Raw genomic sequence first — 25,197 nt, forward strand, 5'->3', positions numbered from 1 at the left:
GCTTTGATGAGTGAGCCCCCCGACATTTACATATGCTGTGTTTCAAGTGGAATAAATGACCAGCTTACTGTATTTAGATTGCTTTAAAGCAGGGCTGTAATATGGTTGTGTTTTGATTTTCTACTTCAGTGGAGCAACGTGACTTCATTGGAGTGGATGGCACGGGGAAGAGGTTGCTCTTCATGGAAAATGAAGCAGATTTGGATGAAGAAATTGTCATTAAAAGATCCATCCTTCAGAAGTAAGCTTTGGGAGTCTCTTTACAGTGAAGTTGTTTGGAGTGGAACAAAATAGTCAAGTGTGCTGAAAACAACAGGATTTTAATTGTGAAAGGCAAGGCGCCAACTGCAAAACGTGAAGGGTAGCTCTAGTTAACACAACACACACATTCTGAGTAGCATTCTGTGTGGGGTGTTCCCACTGAGGATGAATTGCAGAGGCTTCATTAAGGCAGTGGTTTTTTGGTCACCAGATCTTAGAGGCATGAAAGACTTTGCATTTTATGATAGTGAACACTTTTAAGGACATTTTTTAAGAAACATGAAATTGCATGAGGAGTCAGCAGAGTGTTCTGCACCAATGCAGCCAAGACCATGCAGGAAGCTAGAACTGAGACTGATGTAAGAAAGTCCTGAGGATGTTTACTCCCATTGCTGAGATGGCAAACAGATGTCTTAACAGAATTGCATCAGAAGTACTGGTATATTTTGCAGGACTGGAAGACAGTAGGGAGGAGGCAACTCTGCTTAGCTACTTCGGATGAGAGGTGTATATCCTGGTAGTGTATATGATGGACCTTTTTATCAAACTGATTCTTGAACCTTTCCTTAAGAGGAGCTTGCTCTTCCTTTGTGATCATTTTGGTTGTCCACTTTTGCAGCTTTAAAATAACATTCTTGAAGTGTGATAACCGGAACTGTACTATACAGTATTCCAAATGTGGTCATGCCATAGATTAGGATTGGAGCATTACAATATTATGTAATTAATTAATGCAATTAATAGTTATTTTACATCCCTTTCCTAATGACCACATATTTGGTCAATGTATTTATTGTGCTATCCACCACAATCCCAAGAACTCTTTCCTGATTTTTCATCAACACCTCTGACCCCAGTGGTTCATGGGATTTGTTATCCTAGTGTGCATGACATAATCAAAACCCATTTGCAATTTGGTTACTCATTTACCCAATATGGTGCACTTAATAATCTGAGAAATTATTTGAATGCATGATGATTCTATGGAGGAGTCTTCCTTCTAAGTTTTCTAGTTTGTTCTATACCCCCTTTGACATACTGAAATGCACCATCCTAGAGCATCCTGCCCAGCCCTTTCTATAGAATTGTATACAACTGGAACAACTCTGTCCCACTGATTCTCTCCATTCCACTAGGTTTCCCTTGTTCCCCCTATCTGTGTTCTCCTTTGCAACCAAATATCCCCTATCTTATAAATACTAGGGCTTTCACAGCCAGTATTCATAACAGGTGATAACAGCTTTACTCAGCTGTGGCATATCAGCCTGAACACTGTTCATTTCACTGTCATCTTAGCTTAAAGGCTGTGGAATTTGGATATAAATACCTATATATTGTGTCCTCTTCCAAATATTGTTGGCATGTGCCTTGTCCTCTGCAGCCTTTTATTCTTTCATTAGCTGTCCTGTCCTTCCATAGTCTCATTTCCAAATTGTACCCTTTGGTTTGGCCGGATGCTGCCCAGCTCCTGTTGGCTTTCCCCCAGGAGCAAGTTTAAAAGCTACTCTGCAACATTTTTGTTTTTAAAATAATATAATTAAGAATATAAGAACAGCCCCTCTGAATCAGGCCATAGGCCCATCTAGTCCAGCTTTCTGTATCTCACAGCGGCCCACCAAATGCCCCAGGGATGCACACCGGCATCCTGGTGCCCTCCCTTGCATTGGCATTCTGACATAGCCCATTTCTAAAATCAGGAGGTTACGCATACACATCATGGCTTGTACCCCGTAATGGATTTTTCCTCCAGAAACTTGTTCAATCCCCTTTTAAAGGTGTCCAGGCCAGATGCCGTCACCACATCCTGCGGCAAGGAGTTCAACACACCTGAGTAAAGAAATATTTTCTTTTGTCTGTCCTAACCCTCCCAACACTCAATTTTAGTGGATGTCCCCTGGTTCTGTTGTTATGTGAGAGTGTAAAGAGAATCTCTCTATCCACTTTATCCTTCCCATGCAAAATTTTGTATGTCTCAATCATGTCCCCCCTCAGGCGTCTCTTTTCTAGGCTGAAGAGGCCCAATCGCCGTAGCCTTTCCTCATAAGGAAGGTGCCCCAGCCCAGTAATCATCTTGGTTGCTCTCTTTTGCACCTTTTCCATTTCCACTATGTCCTTTTTGAGATGCGGCGACCAGAACTGGACACAATACTCCAGGTGTGGCCTTACCATCGATTTGTACAACGGCATTATAATATTAGCCGTTTTGTTCTCAATACCTTTTCTAATGATCCAAGCATAGAATTGGCCTTCTTTACTGCCTCTACACATTGGGTCAACACTTTCATCAACCTGTCCACCCCCCCCCCCAAGATCTCTCTCCTGATCTGTCACAGACAGCTCAGAACCCATTAGCCTATATGTGTTGATTTTTTTGCCCCAATGTGCATGACTTTACACTTACTGACATTGAAACGTACCTGCCATTTTGCTGTCCATTCTGCCAGTTTGGAGAGTTCCCTTTGGAGCTCCTCACAATCACTTCTGGTCTTCACCACTCGGAAAAGTTTGGTGTCTGCAAACTTAGCCACCTCACTGCTCACCCCTGTCTCCAGGTCATTTATGAAGAGGTTGAAAAGCACCAGTCCCAGGACAGATCCTTGGGGCACACCGCTTTTCACCTCTCTCCATTGTGAAAATTGCCCATTGACACCCACTCTCTGTTTCCTGGTCTTCAAGCAGGTCTCAATCCAGGAGAGGACCTGTCCTCTAATTCCCTGACTGTCTTTTTTCAGTAGCCTTTGGTGAGGAACCTTGTCAAACGCCTTCTGAAAGTCCAGTTATATAATGTCCGCAGGTTCTCCTGCATCCACATGCCTGTTGACCTTTTCAAAGAATTCTAAAAGGTTTGTGAGGCAAGACTTACCCTTAACAGAAGCCATGCTGATTGTCCCTCAGCAAGGCCTGTTTGTCTGTGTGTTTTGAGATTCTATCTTTGATGAGGCATTCCACCATCTTACCCAGTATAGATGTTAGGCTGACTGGCCTATAGTTTTCCGGGTCCCCCCTCTTTCCCTTATTAAAGATTGGTATGACATTTGCTATCCTCCAATCCTCTGGCACTGTGGACATTTTGGCATTTTGTGCCAACATTTTGGCATTTTGTGCTGTGGCATTTTGTGGGACAAGCTGCATATTTTAGTCAAGAGATCAGCAACTTCATTCTTTAATTCCTTAATAACTCTTGGGTGGATGCCATCTGGGCCCGGTGACTTTTTGATCTTTAATTTATCAATGAGGTCTGAAATCTTCTCTTTCAACCTCAATCTGACTTAATTCCTTGGTCAGGAGGGGCCGTATTTGCCCAAGGCAGCGGTATTTGCCTGAGGTCTTCTGCCGTGAAAACAGATGCAAAGAGCTCATTCAATTTCTCTGCCATCTCTAAGTCTCCTTTTATCTCCCCTTTCCCTCCCTCACCATCCAGAGGGCCAACTGCTTCGCTGGCGGGTTTCCTGCCTCCAACATATTTGAAGAAGCTTTTATTATTCCCCTTAATGTTGCTGGCCATGCGTTCCTCATAGTCTCACTTGGCCTCCCGTATCACCTTCTTACATTTCTTTTGCCACAGTTTATGTTCCTTTTTATTCTCTTCATTAGGGCAAGACTTCCATTTACGGAAGGAAGCTTCCTTGCCCTTTACAGCCTCTCTGACTTGGCTGGTTAGCCATGCAGTCACCCTCCTGGATTTAGTGGAACCGTTCTTTCTTTGTGGTATACACCTCTGCTAGGCCTCTATTACTGTTGTTTTAAGCAGCCTCCATGCACTCTGGAGAGATTGGACTCTTTTTACCATCCCTTTCCAGTTCTCCCATCTTTGCTCGGAGACTTTGGGCATTTGCATAAAAGCATATGTACATGGAATGCCACAGGATGGGCTGCTTATTAGCTCCTTTGTCCCCGCATCCTGCAATTATTATAGAATGTTGCTGAACCAAGGACATGTGCTGACCCTCAGTTGTGCGAGTCAATTTCCATGTTTTGCAGCTGTTAAAAAAAAAAAACCTCCAGGGTTCATTCTGACATGCTAGTGAGTTAACTAAACAAATGCTGTTTCCTTTCTTATTCATCATGGTGGCATTATTAGGTTGTCTTTGTACTCATGACTTTAAGAGTTCAAATGATCAGAACACTTTTCTCCTAATCATCATAATGTGTTATGGAAATAGTTGTTGTTTCCTATCCTGTTTGCCAAAAATTGCTTCCTATCTTGCCAATCAGTTTGTTGTGCTGTTTCTTTAGTTTACTTTTTTTTTGGTCTGACTTATCTCTGGGGTATGGGATCCACTTGACTTTTACAGCAAATGGCTGTCATTTAAAAATAATGGTATGATAACACAACCAACCTGTAGCCTTGGTTCAGGCTCTAAGAAACAAACTGGATCTTTCCAGTGTGTGTGTAATCATCAGCAATGAAAATTCTGCGATTCTAATTATACCCCAGCAGATTCTGTTCAAAGTTTTACTTTTTTTAGGGAAGTTATTTACTCGCTTTTTCATAAACCCATCAAAAGGTTCTCCAAACTGGGTTTTCAAAGAGAGGGAATTTTACTGCTTACCTGAAGCCTTGCTGGAACTTTGTAAACTACTGTGTTAACCATGCAGAGTCTTTATTTATTTATAATATTTTTGCCTTGCTTTTTGACCCTAATGGCTCCATAACGTGATAAAAACATAATCATGTCATTAAAAATAATTGAAACCAATTGACAGTAAAAACAAAGAGCCCAGCAGAAGTGCTGCCATTAATACAATTTCATAAATTGGTGCTTCCCTAACGTTTTAGCATCGGGACCCACTTTTTAAAATGACACTCTACCTCAGGGGTGTCATAGGTCCGGGAACTGGATGCGACCCACAGAAGCTTTATATCTGGCCTCAGGCTCTCAGCTGCTGAGTAGTGCTAAGGAGTTACTGCTGAAAGGGCAGCCCACATGAAAATGGGGCTCTCCCATGTCTTGAAATATGATCAAGATTTGCGTATTTTCTCTTCTGTTATTTGCAGCTAATGAGTTCCTTGGTAAGAAAAAGTGCTTATTTTCGGTTATGACCTGTTTAATGACATCACTTCCTGCCTAACAACACCTCTCCCTACCCTCAGTAGGCATCATGAATGTTATTCGGCCCTCTGTATGAAACGAGTTTGACACCCCTGCTCTATCTGGACCCACCTAGGTTTACCAGACTTTTAAAAAAGATCTAGAAAGAAATAAAATTTATTTATTTATGAGTAATAATCACCTGAAAAAGACCCTCAAACATTTTATCTCCCTGTATTTACACATGCTTACAAATAGCAGGAGTTGAGCTCTTTGCAGGATATTAGCAGCTATAATATCTGATTTTTGAATAGCCTCAGGGCTTGAGGCAATTAGTTATCTGATTTTTCCTTCACCTTTTGGCCCACCAAAAAATCAGGTTGGGACCAACAGTTTGGGAACCATTGTCATAACTCAGTTGATCCCAAACAGCCTCTGAAATTAAACCACCTTACCGGACATCTAAAAGGTAACAGAGGAGAAGCTTGGTAAGCCTCCTTGGGGAGCAAGTTTTGTAATCATGGTGTTGACACTGAAAAGGCCCTGTCTCACCATTCTCCCCCATTCCAGCAGACAGGATATAGGAGCGGTATAAATTACCTGTGTGCAGTAGGTTTGTACAGGGGAATGAGATTCCCAGTTCCTAGAGAACTGAGAGACAACGAGAAGACAGTGAAGAGATTACACATAGAGACTATGGAACCTAGATGGAAAACACCACACTTCCCAGTGGTGAATTGAATGATAATGATAAATCAAGGACATTTAGCCATACTGATCATGCAGAACAAAGCTTACATTTCTGGAAGTTTGAGTGGAAAGAAGGTGATGAATCTTGTTTTTTTCTAGATGAAGCAAAAAATTTTGAAAATTGCAAATATTTGCAGTACTAACCTGGATATCAATACTATCTTGGGAAAGTATCCTTTACACTCAACAACAATATTAATATTTAAAATAGGGGTATTTGAGGATGAGCGGAGGTGGAGGGAGAGGTGCTCATCTGAGAGAAGGAAAACTCTGATCCCAAACCTCCACTGCCTTGTGGCTACATCCAGTTATGGAAAAGGCTTCAGGAGTCAACCTTGAGGCAAAATCCGGAGCCGGAGTAGGGACTCCGGGGGAGGCAGTTCATGGCTGAACACAGTCACGTTCTGGCAACTCCTGCGATGCCGCTGGAACCAACCGTATTGGCTTCTGCCTTTCCGTTGGACCATTTCAGCCACGTGGAGAGGGGGGATTTGCTGCATGGGTAACAGTCTATCCTCCATATCTACTTTACCCAGGCTTCGTGCACTGGAGAGGACACTCTGTTCCAGAACACTATTCAGAGCACGATACCATAGTCTTCCGAGACTGAAGGATGCCAACAAGTATCTGAGGAATTTGGAATGTCTAAATCTAAACTTATATTCTTTAGTTTCTGAAACTGGCATAAACTGATTTTTAACACAGATAAAATACAGTATATTCTAAAATATTCTGAACTTTCACTGGCCATGGAAAAAGTGCTTCAGACTGACCAAGGACAGCCTCAAATCAGTTTAACCCTTTTACTACTCCCTTTCTTTTCACATCTGTTGAACATTTGCTTTGTTTTGCTGAGGAGGTTAGTGGCAAACCCAACTGATTAATGGCGGCTTCAAATTTTGGAGGGCCCTGGGGCAAAAACTCTGAGGGCCCCCTAGTGGTGTGCTCTCCCATGTATGCAAAATCAAGTGTGCCTTCTGGTTACACGCAGCCCCTGTGGCGCTTGGGAGCTGGGCAGCAGATGGATACTCCTTCATGCTGTTGTCCCCTGCCCCCCCACCTACAGTAGCAGCAATAGCATCAAGGAAGATTCTTGCCTTCTGTTGTCCAGTGCTCAGCTTGCTTTACTGGTAGGGCGCTTTTGATGATACTCAACCAGGAAAGCTAACCAGGCAATGGACAGTTGACATTTCTCCTTTCTGCCGCTTCTGTAGTTAGGTGACGGGGCAAAGGACTTAGGTCCACTACTGCTGCTTGTTTCCCCCTTGCCTTCCTGGTAAGCCTCCCTACTGAGCCCTGGCTTGGTTTATCAGGCAGCGGTAAGCAATTACAGTAGCAGGTGGTAAGCATCCCCATGGGCCATTTGGAGGTAATGCCAATTCAGACGTAGAACCTTAAGAAATCATGAACACCAGCCATGTTTGTTTTCAAGGTTTCTTGCCCAGTTTTAGGCGTTTACCAGTTCACTCCGATAAGAGAGGCCACTGTTTAGATCACCCATTTTCAACCACTGTGCCATGGCACATTGGTGCGCCGTGAGTGGTCCACAGGTGTGCCACAGGAATTTGGGGGAAGGTCATTTATTAGTAGGGCCAATGGGGGTTGTGAGCCCCCCACTGGCAGCATGGTGTGCCTTGTCAGTTGTCAAAAACTTGATGGTGTGCCTTGACCATTTTAATGCCTTGTCAGTGTGCCATGAGTGGAAAAAGGTTGAAAATCACTGGTTTAGATAAAGGCTATAGTAGTTGGGTAAAGAGTTATACGGCTAAGCATATAACCTGTGCTAAGGAGAGTGGCATTTTAAGGTAGCCTAGATTCAGGCTCAGGGGATGGATGGTAGTTGGATAGTTTGGATCTGGGTTCTTGATGTGGACTTTAAAGCCTTACTTCACCAAGCCCCATCCCCCTAAGTGTTTGGCATGTCAGAGGGTTGGAAAAATAATGAGAATTCCATTGGTCTCCTTCCTTCAGCCCACCCCACCCCACCCCCCTGCATATGTGATGGACAATTATATTTGTTTTCCCAGAGTGATGACGGCAGACAGGGAATTGTTTGCCTCACCTTTAAACATTCATGGTTGCACAAAGAAAGGCAGTAAAAGACACCTGTTGGAGCAGGTCTAAATTTGGAGCATTTCCTTTTAAAATGCTGTGGGTTGCTTGAGGATGAGCCGTCCCTAATAAACCATCTGTCTTCGTGGGTGTTCCATCTGTGCAAATGCAGGTGCAGTGGATATTCTAATAAATCACAGTGACAATCCGGACTACTCATTACCTCATACAGAAAGGAATATCTCCTATATAAATGTACGGGATAATCGCAAGAATGGCTTTGAAGTGACAGTGCAGTCTTGGTTTGAAAGATCTTTCTTTTATATATGAAAAGGGTTTTTCTCCCCCCCTCCCCATATTCATCCTGAGTCTTTCTTAAAGGTGCAGATAAAAATTAGCCCTCTTGAAATCTGTCCTGTGGGGCTGGGAAGCATAATTGGGTGCATAGCTGAGCTATAAAAAGTAGTCAGAAAGTTGTGTGTATTCTTTCAAGCTTCTCTTAAATTTTAAGAAAATGCAATTTTTATTACTTAAAGTAGACTTTAAAAAAAAAGAGAGTAGATTCTATATGAACACATTTGCAACTTCTAGATTGTAGTGGCCATGAGTCTTCCCCAAAAGCTTATTCCGCTTTAAAATATAATTCCATAAGTGAGTGTAGAACATATAAAGTACTATACATATTTCAGGTTAATTTGGGGTTTTATGTCAATGTTGAGCTTTTTATGGTTTCCTCTAAGGCATCATAAATCACCATGATTGGAAAAAGGACATCTCGTGAGAGAGACATGTTAAATATCTAAGAGAATTTTCTCTTGGGGAAATTGTGTGTGTGTGTGTGTTTTCATAAGCAGAACCTTGCTGATTGCCATAAGTGGTGCGAGGAAGAAACTCTTCTCTGTGTCAAGTTGACTGCTGACTGTATAGGAATTTTTTTGCCTGCCTTTGTTCCTGTCCAGATTTGCCCAGGACAGCCACAATTTCACGTCAGTTTCCTGGGAAATAGGAATATTTTAAAGCATCTTCTACAACGTTTTTGAAAAGCAGTTTAAATCTTGTATTGTGCACATGCCTACAGGTGCAAGTGGAGCTTGAGACTATGCTGGAAAGAGACAGAGCTGGCTCAGCACAGAGAACCTGCGTTTGTTGTACAGTGGCCATGAAGTTTTTGAAGCAAGCCAACCTTTATTCCTTTTCTGCCTTATCTTGTATTCTTCTTAACTAGGCAGGTAATGGTCAGGCAGGGAATTGGCTGGAGGATGATAACTCAGGGACGGTGCTCCACTTACTGCCTTCAGGATGGTGGTTTAGAGCATGGGTTGGCATCCCTTGCAGTGGGCTTCAGATCTGCCAGAAGACTGGACCCTCACCATCACAGAAATGAGAGGACTGCTGCTCTTGCAATCTTAGTTGCTTTCTCTTCCCTCATTAACTCTTTAGTCTCAGGCTAGCAATTTGTCAAGCCTTTGGCCCTGACATGCTTCATTATGCAGTCCTTAGTGTTTGGACTGTGCAGTCCTTGCCTTCAAACCTATCTGAAAATACATAGTCCATTATGGAAGTATTTGTTCGTAATTTCCATTGTGTGAAATCTAATTGGATCTAATTGGTGGTTACTCAATCATAAATGCAGTCTGTGTATGCTCTGGAGCATCTTTAAATTATTTCACATCTTCCTGAAACTTCTAAAAAAAGTCAAACTTTTAAACTGTAAGATGCCAGGACTCAAGCTGGCATGAAAGTCGTGTCCTTTTCTTAGCTGTTCCTGGGATACCATTTAAAAGGATCTGTGGTATGTGACGTGTATGTGTTCAGGTGCTATAGAGTGGTATTCTGCCAAAATTGTGCCGTATTTCTCTTAGTGGACCATTCCTAAATCATCTAGCCACATAAAATCATTTACTGTGCTGTTGGGATGGCATAGAAGGGCAAGTCAGAGGTCAGGAGAGTTAGCCATGCTTTTTTGAACATGATCTGATTCTTCTTTGCCACATGTTAGACATATGTTACTCATCAGTGGGCTGTGGAACTCCATGACGCAAAGCAGACTGGAATGCAGAGTTAGTTAACACCCTTGCCCTTGGTCAGAAATGTAAGGAAGCAAAACAGAAAAAATAAAGAACAGCAAGAGTAGCATGAGACATGTGACTGTTCCTTCCTAAAACTTAATCACAGTGTCCTCAATCCATCAGAGACTGAGACCCATTGGACCAAACTCAGCCCATGCTCTTTAATTCCTTATACTATCCCATGAATCTTTAACAGCATGCCCTTAAAACAACATTTTTCAGCGGGCTACAGGGGAATACCTATGGGATTTTTTTTGCAAACTTCTATTGATTTGTCTCCCTCCGAGAAACCTCGGCCTTAAAGAGCTCTCCACTCAGTTCACACATGCATTGCAGTTTGAAAGAATATGCAAAAGTGATCTCATTGCTTTCAGAATTAGCTACATTTGGTATTGATTGAACTAACTGGAGTTACATAATGCTGATTTGCTACACTTACTGCACTGGCTGCTGAGGGAATAGTGCATGGCCCACATGTTCAGAGTGGCACAGCTTAGCATCTGCAAGTTGAAAAAGGAAATTTGAATATTAGCGGGAAACATGGTCTGCAGCTACTGTACAGGACTTCTGAGGTCATCTAAGGCACTATGTTTGTACCAATGTTTTCTCTCTGTCTCTCTGGCCTATTTATTTGTCAACTGAGATTGTTCAGCAGAATTTTTCCAATGTTCAGAAATTTTTGTGCCCATCTACTTGGCAGGGACAATGCAAAAGTTTATTTTTCTCCAGTAATTGAATGCATTGAACAGTTTGTTCCAATAATCCAGTATGCCCAAGAGAAAGATAATAAAACTGTTAATGTGCTAAAAAAATAATATAGTAGTAGCACAGAGATCATCCAATGCCCTGTATCATCCCTGTAATGTAGGTGTTAATAAATTTCTAAAGCGTCAGAATACCATGCTGCTTTTTGCTGTGGCCAAATAAACAGAACATTGTTGCAAATTTTGGAGCCTCCCCACTTGAAACTTTGTGTCTTGGCCAGGTAGAATAGTAATAACAAAATCCAGGCCAGTGATACTATAAATTTCAGCATGGAAAAAAGGTCAATATCTGTTTGTGCTATTATTAAAACTATTTGTGCAGGAAAGGCCTTTCAGCAAGCCTGATTATTTTCAGAGAGGCCCCATTTTCAGTTCTTGCAATAGAATGGTGGAAGGCAGTGGTTGGAGAATTGCACCCAAATGCAGCCACTAGATAGAATGGTTCACCCCCTGCCCCCCCCCTTGAGAACTGGGCTCTTCAGACTCCCTTTGCTTTTAAGAGTACTTGAAAAATATTGTTCCTCAGGTAGCGTAGTGCTTTGCACTTGGTCGCTGTGTTAGCATTTCAGTGAATGCTTCTTTCCCAGGGCAAGCAACTATTGTACTTTTTTAAAAAAAGCTTTTCAGGAAGGAAAGTATGTGAATTTAGCAGCACCAGACACTATTGAAAGAATAATGGATTCTTTCCACATTCAGCTCCATTCTTATCGTAATGGCCAGATCACTGGCATTGCAGTTGTGTCAAAATTATTTTTTTTATTGCTGTGTTTCAATTTTTCTCTCTCAAGATGCCCACTTCTAGAATTTAGATTTCTGTGTTTGGCAAAACCCTGCAACCTGTTCATGAATCAGGAATGATCCATGGGCCTTGTTCTTTTGAAAATAATTTTCTTCTATGCTCCTGCACACAGTATGCTTCAAGTTGTCTGCCTGGGTTGCACCCCAGCTAGTGTTGCACTAGTGCTTGGCCCCGTCTGCAAGCAAAGTGTTCCTTCTGTTCTCAGAGGGAGCTCCTAGCAGTGGAAGCATTTGCCAAAAAGCTATCCCACCTTTCCCTTCTTCACTCCCTACTCCATAAATCTATTTCTTAATAATCAATTCTAGAAAACAATAGTTATTAAAATACACTAGTATATATTATGAGATTTGAAACCTTTCTCAAGTTGGGGATAGTTTCACAATTGCATGGCTCATGTTTTTGAGAAGAGGTAGTGGAGAACAATAACTTGGGAAGCCACGAGTCATTAGAATTCAGTATGAACTAAAAACAAGAGCTAAGAGAAATTCCCTTAATTTACACCTCTTCATGAAAGAGATTGTTCATGCTGCCATTGTTGATTTCAATCAGAAATTCAGCTACTCCCTAGTTTTTGAAAATTCACTCAGTTTAAAAATACTTTTTTTTTTTTTGCTAGAAGTATAGTTTGTCTGTGCATTGTAGGCAATAATTGAACTGAACATGGTCTATTTTTGTGTAATTGATCTACAAGCCAATGCTAGGTGCTTTACAGAATAGAAGCAAATTCTGATTGCTTGCTGTTGTATACTCCTGTTGAATTTCTTGGAGCTAAACAACTGTGGATGCTCTGTGAGCTGACAATTTCTAGCCTTGATCAAATGCTGGATAATTTTGGAGAACTGAATATCTGTGGTTCAGAACCCCATGATTGTAGCTTTGATTTTTTTAAAATGCACGTTCCAATTTCTAATCAAAATTTGAAAGAAAGTTCTTGAAGATCCAATGCCGGTCTCTCTTAAAGACTGGGAAATCAGAGAAGTTAAGAAAAACTATCAAGCCCAAAGACTTCAAAGCCCATCTTATACTTTCCTGAGGAATTCTCAAGGATTTTTAGAAACGGACTCAGCAGTTCCAAATTCCAAATGCAATTCATTAGCTTTAGCTTACCATCTGCATCATTCACTGAAAGAAATCAAGTTATGTGCAACTACTGAGTGTCTGGAGTGGGAAAGCTGGCAGAAACCCTCAAAGGAGATTGTTCCCTTGTAATCTTGTTTCCTGTGTCAGAGCCCCATCTTCAATCATCACACACCTGAAAGTGTGTTTATGACCCAGTGAGACAGAAATCAAGATGGTGTACCCTAATAATCCTCAGATGAAAGGCCCTCTCTTTTTGCAACATACTCTGAAATACTAGGATGCATCTGTGTATTTTTTTCTACAAGGTGTCTGAATAAAGCCATGTTTCAGCAGAAAGAACTTTTCATTTTTAAAAAAATCTACATTCAGTTACAGACCCAATTCTGATTTTCTCCTTAAAGAGTTGCTTCAGAGATCATATTGATCTAGGTGTACAAATGACTTTCACATCCTCTTTCTGTGCTACCTCCTGGTTTTATTTCTCTCCCCCCCCCCCCGCCATGAGCCAGATGTGCATTACTGGGGGACATAGAAAGCTTTTGCTTTTGCTGTTTACTTGAAAGCATGGAAGGAGTATCCTCTCTTCAGTTCTTTTGCATAATGTCTGAAGTGACCCAAACAAATTCCATCTAGCTGACACTGCCAGAGGATAGTTTGGTGGGTTTTTTGGCTTAGTGTGGCAGTGTGCATTTTATCTTTCTTGACAGAAAACTTTACTCCCATCTTTTAGGTGATTAAGGACTTTTTTCTTTGTCTATAGCAGGGATGGGTGAGTCAAGTGCAGCTTGAGTCAAGGTCTCCACCCCCTGGTCTCCACCCCCTTGTGGCTCAAGTTGAAAACAAGTCCTAATGGGCAGACTTTCCAAGTTGCCCAGAGCATTTTGGTGACTCTAGTCACAGTCTTTCCTCCCTCTTGCTGCTTCTGAACCCACTCTCTTTTTTAAAGGGAGAGTCATGTGCAGCAGCTCCAAGGCTTACCAGTATGTCCCAATCCTTTGCAACTCTACTCAGAAGTAGTCCCGTTTGCCCAAGCTGCTCAATGAGACGTCCTCCTTCCAAGTAATAACAGAGCCAAAAGGAGCTGTGCGATTGGAAAGCATGATAGCTACGAACTGTCTCCCCTCCCCGCTTTCCTGCCTCCTCCCTGGGTTCTCCAGTCAATTCTAAGGTAAGAACCCCTTGGCCGCCGCCTCCTCTCGTCCTCTCTGAACTATAGCCCCATGAGGTCTTTCACGCCACAAAAAGAGTAATAATAATAATAATAATAATAATAATAATACAGGTATTTCTATACCACCTTTCTTGGTCCTCAGATTTCTCCTTGGACTTTATTCAAGGCGGTTTACATAGGCAGGCAAATTAAATCCCCGTAGGGATTTTTACAATTTCAAAAAAGGTTCTATCTTTCAAGAAACCACAACATTCAGATGTTTCTTTCTGATCTGGCCTCCATCCTCTCACGCTCAGAGCAGATGGAATAGCTCGGCTCAGCTTGTCAGCTGCTTCAAGGTCGCATGGTGCCGGTGGCCTCGAACTGGCGACCTTCGGATGTTATCTTCAGGCAAATGGAGACTCAACTCTCTAGACCAAGTGTAAGCAAGTACACTTAGACACAAACAGACTCGAGTCATGCGTGGGGACCAAGTGCCAAGTCAGTGGTCTCAGACTTGAGTCAGTGCCCGAATCATCAACTCAAGTCTGCACAAGTCAGTGAAAAACACATTTTTGCAACTCAGACTTGAGTCACCTGTCTCGAGTTTCCATCCCTGGTCAATAGTACAGGTGTGTGCCACTTTGCGACCTTCTGGCTTATGCCGTGATCGCATAACCGATGACTGCATGTGGTCACGTGGTCATCGGGGACACACACCCCAACCCTCTGATAGCGAGGGGAGCTCTGCTCCCCTGAGGAGGGTTGTCTGATCCTCCCAGAGGCAGTACATGTCTGCATGCTGCCTCTGCAAGGCTCAGACCGAAGGAAATCATGTCTCTCTTGTTATTTCCGGTTTCCTCTGTGAAATGAAGTCGCGCGCGAGAGACAATTTCCCTTAGTCTGAGCTCCGCAGAGGCAGCGATTAGATGTGCGCTGCCTCTTAGGAGCTTAGACAACCCTCTGGAGGGGAGGGGAGCAGAGCATCCCTTTCCTGCAGATGGACCAGATTGAGTTAAGCCCCGTTTGACGACGGGAATCGTGGCTCACAAATGTACTTTGTAAGTATAAAAAGGACTGAGTACATACTACCTACACCAATGCAAGTGATGGAACTAGGTTCCCAGTCTGCTAATTAGCTGCTACGATCAGCTGCAATACTTTCTAGTCTTGCCCTTGGTCCTGAAGATATATTTTTATGGTTGACTGTTATCTCTTCAGCACTCTGTCTCTTCTGTCTTGTGGGAAACTTGAAAGCCTGCATAAGTAATGAAACTGAGAAGTATGAGAGTCAACTTTTCTGACTTGTAGGATCTTGCTCTTTGTTGCTTATGTAGTTTGTATGCCCATTTCCTCCCTTAATGGTATCTTCAGTCCCGAGTCACTTTAGAGATTGTTATGGTGCTGAGAGATAATACCATAGAGTACTAACCGACAGTGGCACAACAAGGGCGGGATGGCAGTCTGCTCTGGGTGCAGGCTATAAGGCTGTTGGCATCCTTCAGTCCCAGGGGTAAGGCTATAAGGGTGCAGGCTTATTGAGTGCTAGGTAGACCTTGTCTCCCCAAGAGTGGGGATTTCAGCCAGGTCTACCTGTCTCTTCAAATGCTTGGCAGACGTGAACTCCACACAGGGGTCATGACATGAAGGGCAAGTCTACCTGCTGCTCTCAATGCTAGGTAGACCTGGCCTCTGCCGTGAGATTGACTAGGGGAGGCCAGGTCTACCCATGGCTTTGAGCAGCTAAGGGCAGGACAGTGAGAGCAGTTTGCACTATCAGGTGCTAGTGGCACTAGGTACATCGCTGCAAACTGGTGCAGTATATTAGCTAAAGGCTGAACTGCAGATTGGGAGATTTCTGGTTTGAATCTTGTCTCTGTCATGAATTCACTTGGTGACCTCTTAGGCAAGCCACCCACCCATTCCCAGCCCTTGCTCCACAGCTGCAATATGGGGATAATATTGATCATGCAGGGCTGTTGTAACATCAAGATAATCCACATGCTTTCACACTTAGAAAGTGCTGTGCAAATGTTTAGTATTTTGCTGCCCCTGCTTCAGGATCATATGTTGCCTTAAAAAAAAAAAATCTCAGGAAGCAATTGCGACATCACTTCCAGTTTTGCTGTGAACAATGAAGTTAAATAAAGCTCCTGTTTAAAAATCTGGATCTCCAGACTTAGTTCTAGCTTGTAAGAGCCTCCAATACATCCACATATATTATTGACTGGTTTATTATCCGTAATTATGTTCCATGCTAGCGTTAATATAATTAGGACAGTGTGTGCAATCTCCTCTTGAATTACTTTTGCATGCTCCAAATGTTCACAATAAAAACTTCAAAGATGCAGAGAGAAAAGCCAACAATACTGCTTAACAACTGGTAGTACTTGATATATGACTGCTCCACTCTTTATTTTAGAGAAACAGATAGTAAAGGAGACCCTAAATACCTGGTATATTTTTCTACAACACCATTTAGCCGCTAGACCACTTTTTCATACTGTACGTCAGGGGTCTCCAAACCTTTTGGCCAGAGGGCCACATCAAATATCTGGCATGGTGTTGAGGGCCAGAAAAAAATTTAAATATAAAATTTAAATAAATAAATTAGTGGTGGAACTTAGATGAGTGAATAAATTAATGAATGGGCTCATTCATTCAACCTCTCTGGCCTTCAGAACACCCGCCAGACACAACCAGAGCACAGCTCTGGTCGTGTTCCGTTGAGTGGGCCAGAGGCTTTCAGGGGACAATAGCCTGGCTGCAGGCCGGATAGAGGGCCAGGGGCCGGATTTGGAGACCCCTGCTGTATATCATCTTCTTGGAAAGTCTTAATTGGGTTAACCAACAAGGCAAAACTGGATAATCTTGGTGCTTTAAGTAAAGGTGGGTTTGCATCCTGGTGTTCTTGTACTCTTGCACCACTTCTCTCCTACATGGCATGTGATTTTGTTAGTAGCACAGCCCTCTGTAAAAGGATTTGCTTGTTACAACACCAGCAAACTCATCAGTAATAGTTCTTCCATTCCCAGCTCTGTGGCATACTTGGAAGCCATTCGTTAGATTATCATATGGGTTTTCATTCTTTGTCAGAGTGATCTCCATGAAGTTGGGGGGGGGGGATTTGAGTTTCTCTAATTGTATTTAATGCAAATATGTTAACAATGTTGGAAATCATTTTTGTCCCAGGTATGAAGACAGATGGGCCATTGGAAGGAGCCAGGTATCCTAAGATACGTACAAGCAAAATGACCATTATAACATTTGTAGAGTGCTTTCCGGGTGTGCAGAATGCTTCTGTATGTTATGGCCTTCCGTATGATATGACCTTTAAAAGAACCATGTCAGTCAGTGTTTCTCAACTAGTGGTACTTGAGGGAGTGTCTTGTGTTACATGGATCCTTGCCACCTGGCAGTGAGACCAGTAACACAACATGACAAACAGTGGCAGGAGGCTTGGCGGGCAGAACTACGAAGTGTGTTTTTGTGCTTGGAAAAGCCCTCCTGTCCATCCTGAACCTCTTACTGATGTTTGTCACATTACATCTAGCCTCTGAACCCAGAAGTAACTGACGATGATGTGGTACTTCCAATAGGTGGTCCATGAGAAGTGGTACAGCAGGGGAGAAACATTGGTGTAAGAGAATTATTATCCCCATAATGCAGCAATTGTTTATACTATACCTCCACAAGGAACTCTGCCTCCTCCTACAAACATGAGAGGTGGCAATGCATGTAGACAGCACTTTGTGCAAACAAGAGGCAAAACTACATCCAGTGCCGTAGTGAGAGCCTGTCTCATGCGGACATTCTCAAAAGATATTGCCTGTTAATTAAGTTTAGGCCACCTGTTGCTTTTTAAGTTGAACTTCCATCTTTTATGGGCTTCTAATTTTTATCAGTGAGTCTTGTAGGTACTTAAGGTTAACTGAGTTCACTAGTATTGGATAACACAAAATAAGGAAATGGAACATTTCAGCGGTAAGTAAGAGGCCTAAATGTTGTCTAGTATTTTTATTTGTTGTTTAATAAGTTTAATATTGGGTTCGGCCTCCGTTTCTGAGGAGCCATGCTTTTTTGAGCTCCACAGGGCAATATTCTCTTTAATCCTGTTGTTACTAGATTTGTTTTAACACCACGGATGGTTGTCCTGGTTGCCAGGAGTAGTTACAGTGCTGCAGGGTTTGTACTTCCAGAAATTCTTTCATGACTTTAATTTGTATTTGATTGTTGGCAGGGTTTGCAAGATTGTATGACCTGATTGACTAACTGGGTAATTTTTTTAATTAAATGTAGTTTGAACGCATTTGAAACATGTAGCATTTGCTTGTAAGGAGGGTTTGAAATGAGCTTGAAGTATCTTCCCCACGCTTGGTCATCTTAAAGTAGTTGAGCAAGCAGTTAACGTTTATTGCTCCATTTGAATAAATGTGTTGGAGGTCTTTTAATACAAACAAAATGTGCTATGCAGGCTAATTAAATCAATACTACCATGTAGGAACTTGCAGTTTCTGGAACTGCTCTCTTAAAGCTCAGATATAAACAAAAAACTTGTTATTTTTGTGGTGCGCAATCCTGAAAGGGGGAGGTGTTTCCTGCTCTGTGCTCCTAGTGGAATGCATATGGGATTTTTAGCTGAAATTTGACTTGCAGCTGCATTAAACTTGAGCAGAGCTGTGTGGGGTGGCAGCATAAGAGCATTTCATTTTCTGCATCATGTCTTCTACGGTTTTAAGCAGAGGCTGCATCTCCAAAGGTTCCTCCAGTGTGGATAGTTTTGTCACACTTGGCTGAAACTCCTCATTCAACCAGTGAACTAAGTAGGAGGCGTATGATGGGCATTGGTCCAGAGGCTCCTTATAATAAATAACTCCAGGTTCTCTGGGAAGAAAATAATAATTCAACATTCTAGAATCAATCCAAAGTCTCTTGTTGGGTCATGAAGCCCCTCCCCACCCTGTGTGGCCCCCCCTGCCATTAAAGTGAAGGGAAGAGCTGTTGTGTGCAGTGAAGTTCTAAATGCATATTGAAGCATTCATATGTGCAAGGAGTCCCTGGACTTGGTTTATTAACTGAATTGTACAACTTTCTAGACTATAACCAAGCCCTTTCCCCATGGATTTAAATAGCAGTACTGCAGTGTGAGCCAGCAGTGTAGCAAGTGTGGGGCAGGAGGCCCTGCCCTGGATAACAACCATAAGGGGGCGCTGCATGTCCCCCTCTCTGTGCCCCCAACCCCCTATTCAGTGACATTTCACTTACCTGCAGATATTTCAGCAAGACTCTTTATTAAAGAGTCCCTTTATGTTTATGCGGACCATAAAAGGATGCTAAGGCCTTGTCCAGGCTCCGTACTGATTGTGTTCACAGTTCCTCTCCCACTGCCTGCTGTGAGCGGAAAGCAGAAATTGGCTACCCGCCTGTCTGGTTCGTCTGCACAGTGCAGATCCAAGGAGCTCCGCCTCTACCCGCCTGCCTCCATAACTGGCTGCCTGGCATAGAGGCACTTAAAGAATTCTCACTAGTTTCAAGAGAACTGCTCCTGTGTCCTGAGCAGAAGTTCAGAAGGGGAAGTCTTTCTCTGCATGGGGGCTGTTGAAGAAGCCCAGCAGCAGGGCAAGGGGAAAACTGGCAGCTCCGAATTCAATCTGGAGGTGTCCTCCCTCTGCTGACACCATTGCTCTCAGGGGCCCACACCATCAGCGTCGCTCTCCTGGCCCAGTGGTTCAGGCTCACGGGGGCGCTGGTCTGTCTGCCCAAGCTTGAAGGGTCTCACTGCATCTGCAGCCTGGGCTCTCTCTGCCACAGGCTCAAGTGCCTGCCACAGCCCTCAGGCAAGGAAGGCTGTAGTGGCACATGACCCCACTGAGTTTGCTGGAGGGGGGAAAGCAAAGTGAGCTGAGTGGGGCCAGCTAGAAAAAGCAGCCCCCTAAGTCCCATGACAAGAAGAGAGCTGCACTTCACCCTCTCCAGGAGCCTGGGCACCCTTCCCCAGGTCTGTGCATTACTGCCATGAATTGCGTCCTCAAACCTGAACCATCTCTCCCCAGGCAGGAAAACCCCAGAGAGGGGCAGGGCAAGAGAGAAGTGTTGCTGACTTCCATCAGGGCCATAAGCTGGGCACTCTCTGCCTTTTTAAGGGGTGGGCACGGCATGCGGGAAGGGAGAAGGGCCAGTGGATGATGGAGTCTGGAACCTCGCTCGACCGCTATCCCTACCTTTGATAGTCTGGTCCTGGGACTCTGAACTCCAGCTGCTGAAGGTGGAAGGGGGGAGACAGCAAGGGGGGAGCAATGGTAGGTGCTGGGGTAACCCGGAAGTTTGACAGTGTTGTGATGATGTTGTCATATCACTGCACCAAGTGGCATCAAGCCTAGTGATCCACTGGTATAAGCAGAACAGGAACTACTCTTGTTTGATATAACTTGGCTGCTGCTGGTGTCATAGTTTTCATTTTGTTCTGCTTTTGACCCTCTTCTCTGTTGTGTAACTTTAATGGTCTCTAGACGCCTTCTAATTTTATGAGACTTGTCTGTTTCTAATATGTTTTTCATTTACATGCAAAAGATGGGACTGGATATTAAATACTACGTAGAGTTGGTTTGTGCATGCTTTTACTATGTTCTCCTATGCTTTAGAACCCAACATATAATAGCTACATGCAAGGATGTACTAATAAATAAGCAGAGTTTAAATTTAATTATTTTATAAAGTTCCTGTTGATCTTCATTTAAAGTGCTGTACCCCTGAGAATTGAGAATACTGGGCAGGCCTTTCTTTCAGGCAAAGCAGTGCTTGGTCTGCTTGGAGCATCCAAGGAAGTTGGACTTACTGTACTTTGTTTTAATAACAGTTGAAATGGTCGAGCAGAATTCGAAGTGATAATGAGCGCATTGGCAGCCACAAAGAGTCTTCCATAATTGTTGCAGTAAGTGGCTCAAGATGGGTTTTCCTGTTTCTATGCCTTTATTGCATTTCTTGCCATTTTGGGCCTCTAACAAGGGCTTTAAATGAAAACAAGCCTCTCAAAAGGCCAGGTTGCCACACCCACCTATAGTTGGCATGCTTTCTGAAACAGTTACCAAATTAGTAGTGCTACCAGGCATGCTAGAAAAAGTAGGTTTCCCCCATTTGTCGTCCTTTTTCTACATTTCATGTTCTGTAATTCACATCAGAGGAAGGCCAGGAAGAGCCACTTAGCCCCAACCCGTGTGTCTTCCTGGTCACACATTGTCTGTTTTTGCCCCACTCCTTGAACAGCCTGCCTTGCTTCAGATGCACTCTTGGAAAAAAGAGGGGGAAGGAGGGGTCTTTTCTGTCTTGTTCTGTGGTTTGATTGCCAAAAGTTTTACATAAAGGAGTACACTTTATGTAGTGCTTCCCTTTGTTCAGTGGGAAACATATGTCCCGGAAGACATATGTTTTGCACCCTTTCTGTGTTCAAATAAGAGGGAAGGGACCCACGTGTATCTAACAATTTGGTCAGACTTGTCATTGCAGGTATGTGGGATTCCCCCCCCCCCCCACACACACGATTTTCCCCACTTCAGACAGTGTATCAGAGTGAAAGGCAAATACAGATGCCTTTTCATCTCCATTCTTGGAACTCTTTTGTTACTCTGCTCTGGTGGTGGTGAGAGGTACAGCGATGCTGAAATGGCTGCCACTATATGCTGCAGGACCAGAGAAGCCGCCGGAGCCTCCTCAGGGTAAGGAAACATTGGTTCCCTTCCCCTGGTAGAACTCTGCTGGCGCCAAAGGGTCTCCTTGGAGCTGTGCCAGTTATTTAGAGGGCGTAGAACCAAGGAGGCTCATGTTGGGTGGTGCGGCTCAGAAGGGGGCATTGGATTTGGTGGCAGCTCCTGCTGCCATCTGTGCCCCTAGGCCCAATCCACCCGCCCACTGGCCCTCCCTCCCCCAGTTCCACCTCCTCCTTGCCCTCCCCCTGCCCTGAAAATCTTCCCTTGGACAGGTACTCCTTGGACAAGTTCTTCTAGCATTGAGGCCCAGTGCTAACTGGCGTTTGTCTCTCTGCCAGTGCTGGGTGTCTCCGACTGGCAGCAAAGTGCCTTATGGTATTTTTACAACACCCACAACCAGCAGTGGGGCTGGAGCACTGGCAGTGCGCCAGATAGGATTAGGCCCTAAGTTTGCCACTGTGCAGTGTGCATGGACTATGAAAAGGTAAAATGAGGGCCTGTAGCATTTCACTGATAAGCATGAGGCTTGTCCCTTCTTTTCAGTGTTGCATATTCCCTGCAGGTGTATTATTTTGACACCTGATTGGAATGTGTTAACCCTTTTAGTCCTAAATAGAATCTGTTGCTTATCTGAATAATTGGATTACTTCTGCCTACTCATGTAGGCCACCGAGAGACCACATAAGAACAGCCCCGCTGGATCAGGACATATGCCCATCTAGCCTAGCTTCCTGTATCTCACAGTGGCCCACTAAATGCCCCAGGGAGCACACAAGACAACAAGAGATCTGCACCTAAGCTTTTAAAAATTGTACTGCAGTGTACTTTTCCTTTTGTCCTCAATCTTTTCTCAAAGGGCCTTTGTCACCAGTAAAGTAGGTATCTATCCAGCAAATTCTCAGTTACTCTTATTGTGTTTGGAATCTGCAGGTGGTTTTCAAGAAAAGTCCTGTTGGGATATTTTGAATCTGTCCTCAGGTTTGAGTCAAGAATCACAAGGAAACTTAACTAGTGAGAGTGAAAGTCTACTTTCTCAGAACAGTTATGGAATAAAGAACACACATTTCAAAACTGAACTAAAGAACTTTTGAAGCAGAAAGTAGTGATTTCCCCAAGGTCAGACTGCCTAGCCATGGACAGTATTGTTTTGGGCTTTTTTTGCCCCTTGCTCTGTTATGACTCAATTTCCATGCTAGATACCTCTGATGTACTGCATCTTGATCCATCTGTTCTTTCCTTGTTATCCTCTGCCCAGTCTGTTAGGACTCCTAATTAGGACTCTAAATTAGGAGCCTGTCTAAATTAGTGTTGGGAATGGAAAATCATGCTGCAGTGCAGAAGAACCGGGCTAACAAACTTAAAATCTTGTCCAGTTCTGTTGTGCTATCATTCCCTGACTTCATTCTGGATGAGATTTTTGGTTACTTTTCAGTCCAATCATATCATGCTGCCTTATTGATAGCTGCACTAATGATGCCAGGAGGCATACTACATTTATTTGTGAACTACTCTTGTTGAAAAGCGGTATATAAGTATTCTTAATAATAATAATTTGATTCAGTTAAGGGATCTTTAGCCTTCCCTTTCACTCACAGGAGTGCTCAAGGTGGCTAAAAAAAACAGAGATTTATATGTCCACTTTCATAAAGATTAGAGGGATGATCCTTTAGTAGGGAAACTAATAACTTTTTTTTTTTTTTTTGGTTCAGTTTCTGCTGATGAAATGAAATACTTGCTTTAGCTTGGTTAGACTGACTCTGTGGCATTCCTTGTATAGTAAACAATTTAAACAGTGGATATTGGAAATCGCGACTCATGTAATGTCTCCATTTGGAAAATGTTTAGTTTTTCTTTGAAAACCAAACATACCACTTAATAACTGCTGCTGCCTATTGGCAAATACTGAATTCTTTTTGGTGTTATAAATTTGCTGGCTTATCTGTTTCAGATGAAGCCTTGGGGCAATGATGAGCATCATCTGCTTTGTCCCACCTTCCTTGTTTTTGTCCATTTGTAAATATTTGGTGTCAGGCCTTGATATAATGTTAGCATCTTAGAATGAGACTTTTAGTATATGACTATTTCCAATATTGGATGTAAAATGTCTGTATGAAAGTTAGTGTGCATGAGTGTCAGAGTCTGGTGGTTGTTTGCCATAGATGTACAGTATATGTATTGTCTGTCTCATCTGTGTATCTGACAGTGCCATAACTAACAAAAGAAGTTCCTGGTGATACAAATAGTGCACATGCCTAGTTCATCACACCACAATAATACTGTAACCCGTCTAAACACTTAGAGCAGTGGTTCCCAAACTTTTAAGCACTGGGACCCACTTTATAAAACAACATTCTATCAAGACCCACTGCGCTTTAAGAGTCTGAATAAAAGCTTCACTTTACCAGCTGCTCAAGCCTCTGTTTTTATCCTTTTACTACAGTGGAGGAGGAATGCTCTGCCTTCTGGAGTGTTTATTGAGCTTCATGTTAATAGGATTGGGGCAATTCTGGTGGCATTGCATTCCCCTCAGCCTGCCCTTCGGACTGAGGCACGGTTGACTACTAATGAGTAAATGCACACATACTGCTCTGTTTTGGTTTCCATAGGGCTTAATACATTTTCCTTGTCAGTTATCTGCTTGTCAGTTTCGTGACCCACCAAAAATCATGTCACAACCCACTGGTGGGTCCCAACCCACAATTTGGAAACCACTGACTTAGAGGTGTTTGAAAATAGTTTTTTTTTACTCAGAAGTAAGCCCATTGTGTTCAGTAATACTTTAACTTTAATCTTATCTTCCTCACCAGAAACAAACACCTCTATCTATATTATTCATGAGATCCATTCATGAGGCTTACAGAAACAGTTGCTTCGAGTATTGTGTTGGAGAAAACCACAAACTGCCAGGGGGCCCTTGCGACCTCTGCCCACCACCTTCTTTGGCTACTCCATCGTACGCCACTACCCCAGGATGCAAGCGGGGTTGCCAACTCTTCCTGCTCTACTGCTGTTGTGGCCCTTTTCCTGAGAGCTCAAGAGAAGGCTTGTTTGTTCTCCCCCACTGCTTCTTGTGAAGTGACCAGTTGGGATGGATGCTAGGAGTGTAGAGGTTTCACTGCCAGGATCCTCCTAGCACTTTATAAGAAGCCGTCACAGCCGAAGAGGAGGATGGTGAGCTGCCTTCTGGCAGTATGTGTGTTGTTGCACAGAGGACTGTTGTATATGCTGGTAGGGGAGGTTGGTGGCAGTATCTGGAGTAGGCGGGGTTGCATAATTAGCTGTGTTTTAGGTGGCAAATCTGTTGAGCTACACCTGCTTTATTGTTAAGAAAATAATTTTGGATAAAATTGACACTGAAATTAAGATATATTTTGCGGTGGACTCTACCCTATCCTGTCTTAGAAAGTTATTTGGGATGCTATGAAAGCTGTCCTGTGAAGTGGTATAACTAGTGAAGCAAGTACTCAGAAAACACAACCACATAAGGCTGCCATATAAGGAATATATGCACGTTAGAAATCGCCCTGCCTTATTAC

General features: G+C 43.1%; 1 protein-coding gene across 1 annotated transcript in view; it reads left to right on the top strand.

Moving 5' to 3' along the window:
* Positions 1 to 25,197, top strand: part of EIF2B3 (eukaryotic translation initiation factor 2B subunit gamma) — a 114,558-nt gene that overhangs the window by 21,891 nt on the left and 67,470 nt on the right. The window contains exon 5 of the mRNA XM_066625067.1: positions 130 to 241. Within this exon, the coding sequence (XP_066481164.1) occupies positions 130 to 241 (112 nt within the window). The remainder of the gene's footprint in view (positions 1 to 129; positions 242 to 25,197) is intronic.

This window comes from Tiliqua scincoides, chromosome 4, assembly GCF_035046505.1.
Source record: "Tiliqua scincoides isolate rTilSci1 chromosome 4, rTilSci1.hap2, whole genome shotgun sequence".
NCBI lineage: Eukaryota > Metazoa > Chordata > Lepidosauria > Squamata > Scincidae > Tiliqua > Tiliqua scincoides.